The 14,978-nt window shown below is 38.5% G+C and overlaps 1 protein-coding gene across 1 annotated transcript in view; it reads left to right on the top strand.

Moving 5' to 3' along the window:
- The window catches only part of RELN (reelin), a gene marked incomplete at both ends in the record, with an annotated part of 285,441 nt that overhangs the window by 45,636 nt on the left and 224,827 nt on the right, over window positions 1-14,978 (top strand). Inside the window, one exon of the mRNA XM_080343887.1 lies at window positions 3,542-3,652. Coding sequence (XP_080200013.1) covers window positions 3,542-3,652 — 111 coding nt within the window. The remainder of the gene's footprint in view (window positions 1-3,541; window positions 3,653-14,978) is intronic.

Genomic DNA, 14,978 nt, shown 5'->3' with positions numbered 1-14,978 from the left:
TTTGCCTCTAATATTTGCAGTGTGCTGTTGCCTGATCAGTAGGTTGTTCCTAGCACAGCCATCCTGCATTTCTTGGAAAGATGTTCTCTGTCCCTCTCGCTGGGCCATTTCAAGGCAGCTGAGGGCTTCCTACCTACATCTGCACCATGGGCTACCTGCTCCTATGGGCTATCCACAAACTCCCTTCCCTGATGTGTAGGGTGGGACAAGTCAAACCGGGGCTCCCTGCTCTCCTCAGGGCAGCAGCCAGGAAAGCTGTTTGTGGGGTGCTGCCCAGGCCGGGGGGAGCAGGGTCTGGCACCCCCGTGCCCAGCTGAGCAGTCCCCAGGGCTGGGAAGGGCTCCTCACCTCTTCACTCACCCAAATTCTCGTCCCAAGGAAGGTTGTTGTGGAGGATAGAGCAGAGCCTGGTTGGGCTTGTAGATGAGACTCATTGTGTCACCCATTGGGTGCCATGGGGTGGGTGGTGGGGCTGTGCCAGGGCCCCACTTGACTGCCCAGCCCTAGGTGCTCCATCCAGCTGTGCCCTTCCAGATGTTTTCCAAGGCCCAGGTGGGTCTTGGCATTGGTCCTTGCTCCTGAAGTGCTAGATGTTGGACATCAACTACATATGGCATGAACCAGTGTACAGGCAGAAACAAAGCCTGGCAGAGGGGATCTCAGAGGGATCTTTGGCTTGTGTTTGGAAGGGGAAGCTGAGAGCCCTCAGGAACAAGCCCTAGTCCCAACATAGAATCATGGTCCTGTTGCCGGGCTGTGCATTAGCACAGCTTTCCTGTTATTGCTCATTAACACTTGGCTTGGATTGTGTTTTCTTTCATTTTATGGGAATCTGATGTATTTCACCACTGGGTAGAGAAAAAAAATCATCACCAAGAATGTCATGATTGATTTTTTTTCCTCTTAGAGAACTATGAAATTATTCTGAAATGTATGACACGTGTATAATAACAGCCTAGTGCTCTGTTTTTAAAAAATGTGCTAGAGGCATTGTGCAGTTTCCCAGAGGCTTAATGAGGGAGCCATACTGTGTTGGAAATTTTTCAACAATAAAAATTGACCTATTACATGCTCATGTAAAATGAGGGTTGACAATCACACAAATATGTCCAAAATCAAATACAGGCATTGTAATATATCACTTCTTTCCCAGAGAGAAACTGGTCACCTGTTCACAGTAGGATTTTGCATTATATCCTATCCAGTAAAGAATAAGATGCTTCCCCACAGGGAAACAAAATGGCAGCAAAGCACTGGCCCTGTGCCCTTCTATCAATGCTTTTCACTGGCCGTTTTGCCAAGTCTTAAAAAATAACACATAGGCATATTTTTTCAACATATGTTTTGCCTCTTTGTTGGCCTAAAAGCACAAAGGGAAGAAAAGGTTCTGCTTTATTTATCACTTCATCATCAAATGCAGGAAGAATTAATTATTATTTTTTTTTTTCTCTCCATTATACTTATTTTCTAAAAATCTAGACTCTTTTGTTGTTCTTTTAACATATATCCCAGAAGTGGCCTCTGCTTAAAAACTGAGCATATGGTGCTGAACCTGCATCTGAGTTCAGGGAAGTTTCTAATGCAAAAGACTGAAATATGGAGTCACAGGAGCAGAAAAGTTGGATTCGGGAATTATTCAATTTGCTATTGAATAATCAGAGAAAGGAAGATAAAGAGTTGAAAAATAAGTTAAACATGGTAAATATTGCTCCTCTGCTCAGAACAGCTAAAGCCCCTGCTAATATTAGCATGTTCTTCAGATATTTAATAGTAAGTTTAAGTCGATATGTAGCCCAGATGGAAAAACAAATGTCTGGGATTTAAAAAGGCCAGTTGGGGGATGTGTGTCACCAGTGGATGTGCTATCGGTCACCTTGCGGTACCCTGCTTTGCTTACACAGCCACTGACTGGCTCATAGTGTTTCCGGCAAGGGAGAGCAATATGGGGAGGTGGAAAGCTATGTAGGAAGGGATCAGAGTTTATCAACGTCCCCTATCAATCACTGATCTCTGTGTGTTAAGGGGGAGGGGGAAAGGACTGAAGTATGAAAGCGGAACTAGGGTGATAACTAAGATCTTGATATATCTTCAGTGTACAAGGCTACAAGTCACAAGAATCTTTTTCAGCAGGGAGATCTTTTTGTGTGCATCTCCTGGCAGGTCCCTTGCCCTGGCAATACAAAGGGTTGTATTGTTTGTTTGCATTTTTTGTTGTTGGGGTTCTTTTGTTTGTTTGTTTGAGGTTTAAGTGTTATTCAGTAGCAATGCAATTTGCGATGCACTTTACCCACATTTAAATAGGTATGGGTAAAGATTTACAACAAATGACGTAGAAAAGGATGATGTTAAACAGATGAAGGTGAGACAGAGAAGAAAATTTACCCCATTATGTTGCTATCTAATTAATTGATGTAAAATTTCCTAGTTAAAATTTTGAGTTCAGAGGTATGCAACCTAGTGTTAGAATATTTAAAAAAAAAATAAATATAGAAATGGACGGGAGATTATTATGAAGCAAAGAAGGTTGCGTGCTGCTGTAGGATTAGAGGAGTCATTCTGCCCATAGAGGATATTGCATTTATATAATAGGAAAAACCTTAACCTATCACTTAATAATTTAGGTCTTTCCAAGATAGAACCACTGAAGCTGATGTTAGGCGTACCATGATACATTATGAAAGATACCAAAGTAAAAATGTGAGAAATAGTGTTTGCAAGAAGTAAATAAATATTGCAGTATTTGTCAGTTCTGACAAAGAATATATAGATCCCAGTGTTACTTATAGATGCTATTTGGATGATTAATTTACTGCTAATATCTAAGAATCTCACACAAATATACTCCTGAGTTTTCGAAAAACACTTGCTCTGTAACGACTCATATGCCCATACAGCTTAAGTGTATAATAGCATAATATGTATGATAACCACTTTATTTAAGTCCAGCAAGACAATACCATAATCCTGCTTATTTCATTGCTTTTACTATATTCTAATATCTTGACAATTACTTACAAACCATATATTCCAATCCTACATTTTACTCACTCATTGTGTAATTAGTGTATAGTTTTGTGTTTCTAGCCCAGGTGACTTCCCAAGCAGTGATGGCCATGACCACCCTTTGATGTTCATTTTGGATCTTGTAATGCTCAATCTGTGTTTGGTTCCTGCTGCATATGATTACTGGTACATGACTTATGGTTCATTTAGGAATAAAAGCTGAGTCAAACACCAATAAATGCCAGTTGTTTACCTCTAAACCAGTCAATTTTATTTAAGTAAGCCCTGAGGAAATTGTACAGGAGCATACTGAAACTTGGCATGCACAGTTTGAACACTGAAGAAGTTGTTTGGGCAAATTACATGGAAAGCCAATTTAAAGTCACTGAAGTGCCACAAATATTGGAGGAATTCAGATGGTTTCACTGTACTGAATGACGACTTCTCATTCAAGGGCAAGAGTCTGCTTATAGAATGTGTATAACATCTTAAGTACTTGTTATAAATAATTACATATATTTTATTTCTCTCATTTCAGTGACTATTTCGACAAGTACCTTCTTTGATGGCTTGCTGGTAACTGGGCTCTACACCTCTACCAGTGTTCAGGCTTCCCAGAGTGTTGGTGGTTCTAGTGCTTTTGGATTTGGTAAGTCCACTGTAATTTATATTCTGCAAGCCAGAGTGATGAATACTTGGTCATTCAGAGAACATGAATAACAACACAGTTACTGAAATGGGTTAATTTAGACTGAATAATCAGCAGTATATGGAACTCAGCAGGAGTCAATGAGATAGGGCAGTGATGGCTTTTAGACAGCTTTTATTTCTTCCTCCACTTCCTTCATCTTTGGTCAGCCCTGGTACTGGTGTACTGAATCATATGAATTTTAAGAGAGAAAGGCCTCAGCAGCTAAACTGGTTAAAATAGCCATTTCTAAGTGGTGTGACATTTGGTGTAAACGAAAGCATTTACCCCAAAGTGTTTAGCTATTTTTGGGCTGAAAAACTAATTCCTTTGAGCTTACCAACCTACTTTTTCCATTCACTTAACAATAGAGTCTTCCTCAAATCCAAAATGCTGGTCAAGGTATTCTATATAACCAATTATTTTCAATGTACGAAAACCAGAATTGTAGTAAAAAGGGTAGGACAGGTTTTGCAGAATTATGATATATTTCAGGTTCTGCTGTAGCATTCAGCAGTAGCATCCAGGTCAGCTGTGCTAAGGACAAGCACTTTTAAAAAATACATTTGTACAAGTAATTTACAGCTATACCGTCTGCAGTTTGTTATTTGGTATAATAGCATTTTTTATGTTCTTACAAATAATTGTGAGAATTGTGTTCCTCCGGTTGGAGGATCTCAGTGACCACTAACAAGCAATCTGGGCTGAAAGTACAGAAATAGATACCAGTTGTATGAGACACCTATTGCGCTGCACTTGCATTTGGGGAGATCATTGCCCTGTGCAGCACACTCACTGGGCAAGGTATACAGGTCATGTTTAATCACATCTAAATGTTTAAGAATGGAAATTAAGCAAGATTTTAAGTACCTAATGTAATGTAGCTTTGTGCATTTACAAAGTATGTCTGTGTTTTTTCCTAAATTTGTATCTTCATCAGTAGAACAGGGCTGTTAAAGTGGGTGTCTCACTGAGGCAGATGTTAAAGTAACATGTGATGTGTGATAGGAAAAAATATGTGGCCTTTTTTAACTTGCCAAAGGTAATTTTCTGGCTCTTGATGTGTTACTTTGACCATTCAGTCACTGGTAAGATAACCAACAATTAAACTGGTGACACGTGCATTCTGTAGACCAAAAGAAGACCGAAACCTATAGACTGGGAAAATACAAAAGCCAAAGAGATGCAAAAGCAGCCATGTGTGGTTAGAGGTACCTCATTTTGCTCGTAAATGAAGATTCTGAAACATCATGCCCAAAGGACGTCTGCTGCTCCATCTCGAGCATGCCTCCATCCATGTCAGAGAAAAACGGCTTGCCATCCATGACCTTCCTTTTGAACTTTCTGTAGGCAAGCAGTATGGTCAGTTGCATCATGGCTGTTATGCAACATTTTAAATAAAAATCGCATTTTGCTGTTTTTCATTGCTAGTGCCCAAGCTTGCATATATATGGGGGGAAAAAAAAAGCCCAATCTGAATGTTTCAAAGAGTTAATGCTCTTGCACAGTGTCTTCACAGTCACAGTAAAAAGTAAACAGTGAAGGAAAAATATCAATGGCTTTTAAACTTAATTTTTTTTGGATGTTCAGTCCATGACGTACTGATGCCTCTCAGGACTGAGAACTATATAAACTTTTCCTTTCTATTCTGCAGTGAGAGATGAGAAGGCTGGTCTCTTCCAAAAAGCATATAGCATGCAAATCATCCGCTTTTTAAAACAATGTGGTAGCTTTAAAAATTAACTGTTTTGAAATCTAGCATCTGCAGTTGAAAGAGGGAGTAGTGTCCACAATTATTAATATACTGTTTAATGAAAGAGTAGATGGGAATGGCATTGTTCGTTTTCTGAAGAAAAAGTAAAGCGCTTTCTCCCGAAACCTTGGATCCGTCTATGTCATCATTTCCAATTAGCAAGAAAGCTGCTTCTCCTTTTCAGCAGGTGATGGTGATGTTCAGTTTAGATTTAGCCTACTGGAAATTATTTTATTAAAAATATCAAGGACTATGCCAGGTTCAGAGACCTCAATTCAAAGATTTGTGTGGTTTATCATAGATTAGATGGGGGGCCAAAGCTGGGCCTTTGCTATCTTCAGATTTTAATATTCTGAAATTGCATTGATAGTGGTTGCTTATGGATCAGGGAAGAATGTTTTTTCTCCCTTGCAATATTACAATTGAAATGCTCTTGTCTGTGTTACACAGGAGGTCATGCTAGATTATCATAATCTCCCAGTCTGCCCTGACAATATGAAGTCTTCCCAACATACATGTATCTGTCTTTTGTGCTGTAAGTTATTGTATTGTGGCTACAATTATCTTTTAATTACCCCGTTTAGGAAGTCACTTGATGGGGACACAATCATTGTCAGTTATCACAGTTAACCATGTCAAGAAGCTTTGAAGAAAAAAAAAAGATAAAATACGTTACTGCTAACAGAGGGTTATGTTTCCTTTTACAGTATATATTGCGTAGCCAAAGAAATAGCTCCCGCTTTCCTCTCTGGGATTATACTGACATGAAAACTTGCTGAAATTTTTATTTTGGAAGCCTTCTAACAACTCTTTTAGGGAGAAATGGGTGAGCTTTTGGGGATAAAGCTTAATAGTGGTCATAAATATTTGTCTTTTGTCCTAAGATGAACCATTGTACAGGTTCAGATAAAGGTAAAACTAAAACCATAAAGCTAAAATTAGAACCAGGATAAAACGTAAATGTGTACTTGAAATTTCACTAACTAAGCTGTGAGGATTCTTTGCAAAAAAATGATCCATAAATCTACCCTTTAAGAACAGCATTTCTTTCTTTGCTTGATCCTTTGATACATCAGGATACCCTAAGCTGCCATCTCTCCAGTATCGTTTCCACTCTTCTTTCCTGTTCAGTGCGGTGCGTACATGGGACCCATTTCCACGTCCTTCAGCATTGCCTGCTGAGGGCTGAAGAGCAACCCCACTCTTCCTCTCCCCTCCTCTCAAGCCACATCATCACTGATACCCCTTGGTGTCAGTACACCCCATCTCTCTCTCTGGAGATGCCTTTTGGACTCCTGTGGGAGCTCTCTGTCCCTCTGTGTCCTTCCCTTTTTCTACTTTTGACTGTGAGGGTCCTTGTTGTCATCTGGTGTCTTTTCAACAGCTTAAGGGACCTGCTGGCCATGCTCTGGGGTTGATTGGCCCTCCAAGACTGCCTTCCCATACAGCCAGAATGTCCATACAGTCACTGAGGGTTCTCGCTGCTTCACTTCTTTCAAATATATAAGAGGAAAGTGGGAGACAGGAGTGTTAAAAAACATGTTAGAAAGCTACAAATGCAATGATGGTTTTGATAGAAATGATGGCTTGCAAATGAGATTAAAGTTAAATGGGTTTGTTGGCTTGTTGGGGTACTGGTCTGTAATGTGGGATAAGTAGGAAAATACAGCTCAGCTCCTCCAAAGCCACAAGCACTGGAGAGCAAGGAACGCAGTATCATTTCTGCAATTAAAGGAGAAGATTACAGTGTAATCCCTCAGCACTGGTAAGGAGTGCTGTGTGTTGAGGACCTGAATCTGTCTCATTACACAGGATCGTCCCGGCTGACAGGCTGATTTTGCAGAGAGACATGCAGGGCTCTGCATATCAAAGCTTGCCTTTGACCTGCCACTCACTCTACATCTCCACATTCGAGTTCTCCCCAAAGCTTTCCAGCTCCCCGGTAGATTTTCACATAATTCACAAATGACAAATTATTTAAAATTTAAGTTTGGTATAATTAGTTTCTTACAAACTACAGTGGAAAATGTAAGACTTTATAGTTAAGCTCCCCACCCACCTATTCTTATGCGAAATCATAATTACTACATTGATGTTTACCTTTTAATAAATGTGAAATAAACAAGTGACTTAATGATAATATTTGTATATACATTTATCTTTCAACCTCAATAGAAAAGGTCCTTTTGAAAGTCCATAGACTCTGTTAAGTAGAGACACTAAACTAAAAGCTCTCATTACACTGGGAAGTGTTGCCACAGGCCTAATTGGGTGACAGAAAATTTTTGCTTTATTTCCTGTGCAAGTTCGCACAACTTGTAATTTATTACATTTTAAAAAATATGCCTCCTTTCTACTGTGAGGTCATAAATTGCTGGTGAACTCTAGGTTTTGTTTAACTCTGTGGGCTACATTATAAGAGTGATATTTTAGTGGTTGAACAGGGTTATCGCATCTGCTAGAAACCAAAAAATAGAATATGAAAGATCATCTTGTAGTCTTTCCTCGTTTGTAATTCTTTGTTTCTATACCATGAAGATGATCACACCCGCTGCAAGTAATATGTTGAGTCTCTGGGATTCAATAAAAAAACAAACCCTACTAACACAAAAACCCATGAACAAACAAAACAAGACAAAAAATCCCAACTGAATAGTTACAAATAGTCTTTAAATATTATTATAAAAATTTAAATATTATTATAAATATTTAAATTGGCAAATAATAAATTTCCTAGAGGAAATTTTAGGAAAAGCAATCACCAGAAATAATTTACTTGACATTACATTATATCTTATGCTCTTTTTAAATTATTCTATTGCCTTTTGACAGGATTAAGGCAGCCTTTACATAATCCTCTGCTTGGTATTTTGATTACATACATCTTTGCATAGCAGACCAAGACCAAAAACCCCTTTCAGTTTACATATGAAGAGTTGTTTTGATCTGGCTCTGTGTGAGTTGGTGGTTGGGGAAAAGGATAAAAGTAGTTCCTTGGGCCTGAGCAGTCTTTGGGCAGAGTGACTGTAGGTGGATGTTATTGGTGATGCTACTGGTTTCATCTCCAGAAGAATAAGAGCAGAGAGAGCGCCTGGGTGGCTGGAGGGCACCCACAGTGTCATCTCCAAGACGGTACCACAATGTCATCTCCAAGAGAGGGTACCGCAGAAGATGCTCTGGTTATGCTCCCCAGCTTTGCCAGTGCATCAGTCTGGACTGTGTGCTGGAGGCATCAGAGGCTTCCAGTGTTCCTGGATGGGACGTATGCTTTTCAGCCTTCAGAGGCTTGGTTTTGGCATCAGTTTATGTTCTAACACTGATGATTCTGGGGCAATGTTTTCCTTTCAGATTTTGACAGATAAAGGAAAATATCCCCTACTAAAATTGTGAGATGGGAAAAGGCCAACTGTTGGATTTTTCTTGTTAGGTGATTGATCCCTCCTGCTCAGACTTTGCCTCTCTGTACTTGTTCACAGCTTTAAAAAGTAAGGAATTATCAGCAAATGCCAGCCCATAAAAAAAGAAAAGTTTTCAGCTGTGTACATGCTACCACTCTTGAAGTGCAGTTTTGTAACTCACTGAAATTGCTGTAGATCCCTGGTTCACTTTATGACAAGCCAAATGGGCTCCAGGACCTTTCTTTCACACTGGAGATATTTGCCAGAAACCAAACAGATGGTAAACTAGGAAGAAATGACCCTCGGCATTCTCATTAGAACAGTTGGGGAAAATTTAATAGGCCCCCATTTGCTTCATGCGGTATCTAATACCCTTTGAACTGCTACTTTTCTTTTTTTTTTCTGTTTGTTATAAGTCAACTACTGCCATGTATATTTTAATAGGGATTATCAAATACAATTTGCCCAGAAGATGTACCAACATTCTGCTGCTAATTAGCAAAGTTTAAATAATCACTGAGTTCTGGAATAATTGGAAAGAAACACTGTTTTTCCTGCCAATGCATAATTACCAATTAACAGGAAGATAAAGTATCTGTATAGCAGTCATATCTTGGAGAATTTGTTAACAGTCAATTAAATAGTGAGTTGGTGCCAAACTGACATTGGTCAAGAAAGTTTACATTTGAGTTTAGTTTTAAGAGACTCCCTCCTGCAAATGGTATGTAACTAAACCATAATGATGATAAAATTTTCAAAGTTCATGTGTCGTGATGTTTAATTGCTACTTAAATGTTTTTATGGCCAAAAGGTGACCATTTCTACGAGTGGTTGACTATCATACGTGCCTTATGGAAGGGGTTTCAGCTTTATTAACCGAGCATCTTTTCATTACCATGACATAGGCCATAATTGCCCATACTTAGCCAACAAGGAACTGTGTCCCCAACTGTTTTACCTGCTGAAGGAATATTCCCCACATGTAACTGGGTGAGGCAGACAGCAATGCCCCAATGGAAGAGCAAGCTATCTGGAGAAGGAGTCTACTAAGAAAATACATAAACTAGCCTAGTTTGGGTCTAGTTTGACCCTATCCCATCACCCTGAACACTTTTGCTCATTTCTGCAAGAACTCTTGTACTTGTTGAGTTTGCCTGTCAGGGTTTGATTGTGGGGTGACAATAAAACCATGGCAGATTTTTTGTCAACCCTCTCTTCCCTCCCTTTCCCCCTTCAGCCTCTCTCTCTTCCCACTTCCCACTAAGGACAGGCAATTGAGAGGGAAAGAAGGACAGAGAGAAGAGAGTTGGAATAATTAAAAATGTTTTACTAATGCTACCAATGAAAATAGAGAAAATAATACAAAATATACAAAACCAATCACGAAAAGTCTCATCAACTGCAGAGCCAGCACCTGAAGTCCTGGACTGGACTCTGCAGCCAACCGGAGCTGGATTCAGTGTGTCACTAGGCCTCAGTTTGCAGGGATGACTGGCAAGGTCCTCTCCTAATGTTGACCATGAGGAAAGAGGGACAAGATCCTCGTGATCTCCCACTTTTATGTGAAGTATGACGTGAATGGGGTGGAATACTTCAGTTGGCCAGTTTTTTGTCACCTGTTTCTTATTGCCCCTCTCATGAGATATGTATCAGTTCTTGTAAATGACCTTGCATACCATTGCCATGTCTACCAGAACATGTATCTGGCTTTTCAGGAAAATGCGGGTAATATGAAGGCTTTAGCTGACAGGCAAATTCACTAAAAGAGAAAATTGTTTTTAACAAAACCAGGACATTGCCCTAACCCTCTGCCATAGCGGCAGCAGCTCTTGGACATCAAAATCCTATTTTACCTAATCTACTGAGAAGCCCTGAGTTACTCTGCACTTTAACACACATAAATGTGAGTGATGGTGTCTGCTTCATAATATATTTCAAATGTCTTTGGAGTATTATGAAGATGACAGTGAAATAACTCAAGCTTTTCACCTTTCAAATGTACCTGGAGCTCTGGCTAGTGTCTGTGTGGTCAAGGTTGAAAAGGAGAACGAATCTTTGTAGAAGTGTGGCACACATAACATTGCTGGTATTTGTTAGCTTTGAATAGTACGTGTGTAATTCTATAGGCAAAACTTAATGCTTTGCAGATGAGATGTGAGCTGGTTGCTGCACTAGGGATGCAGAGGAACATTTTCCAATGCAGCAGTACTTGTAAAGGGGCCCCTGGAGTTTTTAAACAAGAAAATGCCTTTAGAGACAGTTTTACATACCCAAAACCGAAGTGCTAATTGATGTGTTGGGGCCAATTTTGGTCTAATTTAGCAAGTACATTTACTCAGCAGAGATGTTTTTTTCAGGTCTTATATACATCTGTTTTTGTCCCCAGGGTAACCAGAAAAATGGTATGGGGAAAAGTTAGAGCATCATTGAATCTTAATGTGATTTTTTTTTTTATTGCATTTTAATTTTTAATAAAATATGTGTAGTAAAAACCTGATGTAAAACTTTGTGAAGGCATGAGATCAGGTTTTTTGCTACCTCATACCTCTGAGAGGATTCTGAAGCAAATAAGGTATGGATTTCATTTAAAATATTTTAAGAGATTAAAATATTAATTGTGACAGGTTGGTGATTTTTATCTATACTAATACTTAATGAAAGTAGTGAGGAATGCTTTTTGCAGTGTACAAATTGTAGGTCCTTTTAATAATGTAAAACAATGTTTATATAAATATATACACACAACCCCATATATATATATAAATATATATATATTTGTTCCCGACTCTCCTTTTTTCTTCCTGATTTCAAATACTATGTTTATCTGGTGCACTTTGAATGCTGTTAACCAGCATATTCCCCAGGATAGGTATACTTCAAGCCTCTGAGATAAAATTGACTTGCCTATTCTCAAGAGTAACCACAGAAACACATTTTCCTGGGCCACTTTATAAGCTTATAGGTGACCTGGTGTGGAGACCTTGAAATTTTCTACCTAAACTCTGCTGTGACCAAGAGACAAAGTAGCCCCAATGTAACTGCTAGAACATGATATACCAGATAAGCTTGAGTTCTCTGATGTGGCACTGAATTCAATAAAAACCAACCAAACAAAAGACAGTTGGAAGAGAAGGACATGGTGGGCAACCAGGTACATGGAGATGGTCTGGTCATTTTTTTGCATTGTAGATTAGCAATTAAAATATTCATAGAGTCTGAGGCCCTGAATTGCCCGCTCTTATACCCCGGGAGGCACCAAAGGGAGTAGCTGAGCTACTTGCTGTCACTGAAACCTTGCCTTAAAATTCATCTTCTCTCTCTCTCCTGTTTTTTTTAATGGGTAAGTCATCAATCAGAGAAATGTCAATTTCTCAATAATTTATTTTATTTTCTTAACAATAACATTTGTTTAATTTGTTCAGCAGTTAGAGCATGATCTCTAAAGCAAGGACTTTATTCTGTACAGACATGCTGGCACAACAAAACCTGATCTTTAACTGTTCAGAACTGTTGTTATAACATGGTTAATAACATATAAAAGTGAAGGAAAAACAAATTAATCCTTCATTGATTGTGGCAACAATAACAAAATACTTTCCCCTCTAAAAGACATTGTCGTTATGCTTCGAGAGCTACATTCAGCTGGATTGACAGGCTAAAGTTGCATGGTAATTTGTAGTAACAGAGAGGTATGTGTAATATACAAAAAAAGGCCACCATCTAGAAATTTACAGCTCTCTTAAAATTGCATTCTGTGTGTGTATGCCTCAAGAATATACTAAGCAAATGTCCCCATGGCTGCATGAACTGCATGTTGCCTATGTGCCTGCCTGCACCACATCTTTTCTGCGATGCCTGGCTGTCATGTGTTATGCTGTTACAGTCAGCCGGAGACCTCGCTCCTTGTGCCAGGCCTTATTTTCCTGCATTTTGTGTTTATCAGGATGCGAGCGTATATTCAAGCTGAAATTACTGGGCTCTTGGACTTCATCAATTAAGATGCATTGAAGGCTCTTGCAAATGTGAAATGATATTGGGAAATGGTTATTATCATAATTTTGAAGACAAGTTTGTAAACTAATTTCTGACATATTATGACAAACAAATGTTGTGATCGTACTACTTCCCTGTATCTGCCAATTTGTTGTATTTCAAAGCGGTGTTGATTATATGTCGTGAAAATTCAGGCTTACAGGAAAATGGGACTCAAGAGCTGTCTGTAAAGATCCTGATGATCACCTGTCCTACCAGTTGATTTCACTGTCTGCTTGTCTGTTATCAGTGTTGTGACTGATAGCTATTTGTGTGTTTTCAGTGATGGTTCACAAGAAAAATCTGCTCCAGGTCTTGAAAAATGAATAGTCCAGTCTTAAGCATATTCCAATGAGAGTGAATCACTGTTTGCAGGGGAATGATTGATATGGTTACAATCCTTATCGGATGCTGAAATGTAAGAACTAGTGGAGGTGGCTACCAAGCCCATGCTGCTGTGGGGCAAGGTGGGTGGAGGTAAAACACACTAAAAAGCACTTGTTCACATGTGAGCATCACCTCTCAAGAGCCCGAGTCAGTCTTAAGGTGATTTCAGTCCGGTCATCCTCACTATAAAATCCTTAGGAAGAAATAGTGCAGTCCTTCACATGAAGTACTTACTCCTTGGTGAAGGGTTGTTCCTCAGTTCTGCTCTGCTGCATCTTGTTACTGAATGAAATCCATTATTCCAGGGTGATCATGTCAACCTAGACATGACTTGGCACCTTATTTTAAAAAGTTTTTAAAAGAGAAGGGAAAAGAATTATGATTTTTAATTCCTTTCAGAAAATGTGTTCATATTTTATTAGTTTATCTACTACTTGAGTTTAAATATTTTGAAGACCTACTGGACGTGTTGTCATATGAACACTGAGTTTTGCCACAGAAAAGAAAAAAAAAAAAAAAATGCATCTTAGTTCAAAACTGTAAATTCAAGATATTAAAACCCTTAAACCAGGATTTTTTTATACACTTATCAAATAAATCAGTGTACTGCAATTCTTGCCTCATTTCAACCCTTAGGCAACATAATGCAATTATTAAAATTGGTGCAGTTTGTAGCCAAAGTAATTGTCTTTTCATAAGCCTAAGCTTTAGCTGGTTGAATGTTTGAAGGTAACAACCCTTCAGGAGAGATCCAGGTGATACACAAGTACAATATCCAGCCTCACTGCACGAAAGTAAAGATCCTTTGCAGCTGTGTAAGAATGTGGGTTTTTTTATATAACATAAAATTAAATGACTGAATGTTGAAAGACCTTGTGGTATTTTGGGAAGATGTGACATTGGTCAAAGCACCCCAGTTGAGTTCTAGTTTATTTAAATAAAACTATTTAAGTAATTACTTGACAATGCTATTTTGGCAGCATTACAGGACATGATGAAATATTTTTACATAACAGATTATTAATAAAGTCAGTATTTTTTGCCTCTAACACTCTGAGATTTGCTATATGTCTGTTTCTGGATAAACAGCTAACACAAATATTTTGTGACACTGGAGTCATACTCCAGTCATATGGCATCACAGTCACCTTGATGTTCTCTGACATGCTGGAAAGATGATGTAATTATTAGAAGACTGAATCAATAAATGCTGACAGCATTAGCTGTTAAGATGAGGAATATGAGCATTAATGAAGTCTAGATTAAAGAAAAAATAATCTTTAAGAGCTGTTTTATCCTGCAAGTCCTAATTTTTAGAAAGATTAAGTTTAAATTTTTAATTTTGATGTGAATAGTGAATTTGTTGAAATATTTCATCTGCTTGCTCAGCACAGATATATGCTAAGCTCATTATTTTCTCCCTGTAAATGAAACTTTTCTATTTTTAGATATTGTAATAAAGGTCTCAGTAGAGATTTCTCTCTGTTGACCAGCTACTTAAATTTATCACTGAACATGTAATAAGTAACATCACAGGCACTAGTGACCAACCCATAGTCATAATTCACTCAAAGAGGCAGTTTTATGATAACCTTTGCTTAAGGAGGGCAAAGATGTAATGGACTCTCTAAAAAAATCTTCAGTCATAATCTGTCAAGAGTTCAACCAAAATTAATTGAGATGTGATTTAGCTGCAATTTTCCCTGACACTATCAGA

The sequence above is a fragment of the Nesoenas mayeri genome (assembly GCF_963082525.1).
Source record: "Nesoenas mayeri genome assembly, chromosome: 1".
Lineage (NCBI taxonomy): Eukaryota > Metazoa > Chordata > Aves > Columbiformes > Columbidae > Nesoenas > Nesoenas mayeri.
Note: the sequence above shows the minus strand (reverse complement) of the source record. Positions and strands in the feature narration are given on the sequence as shown.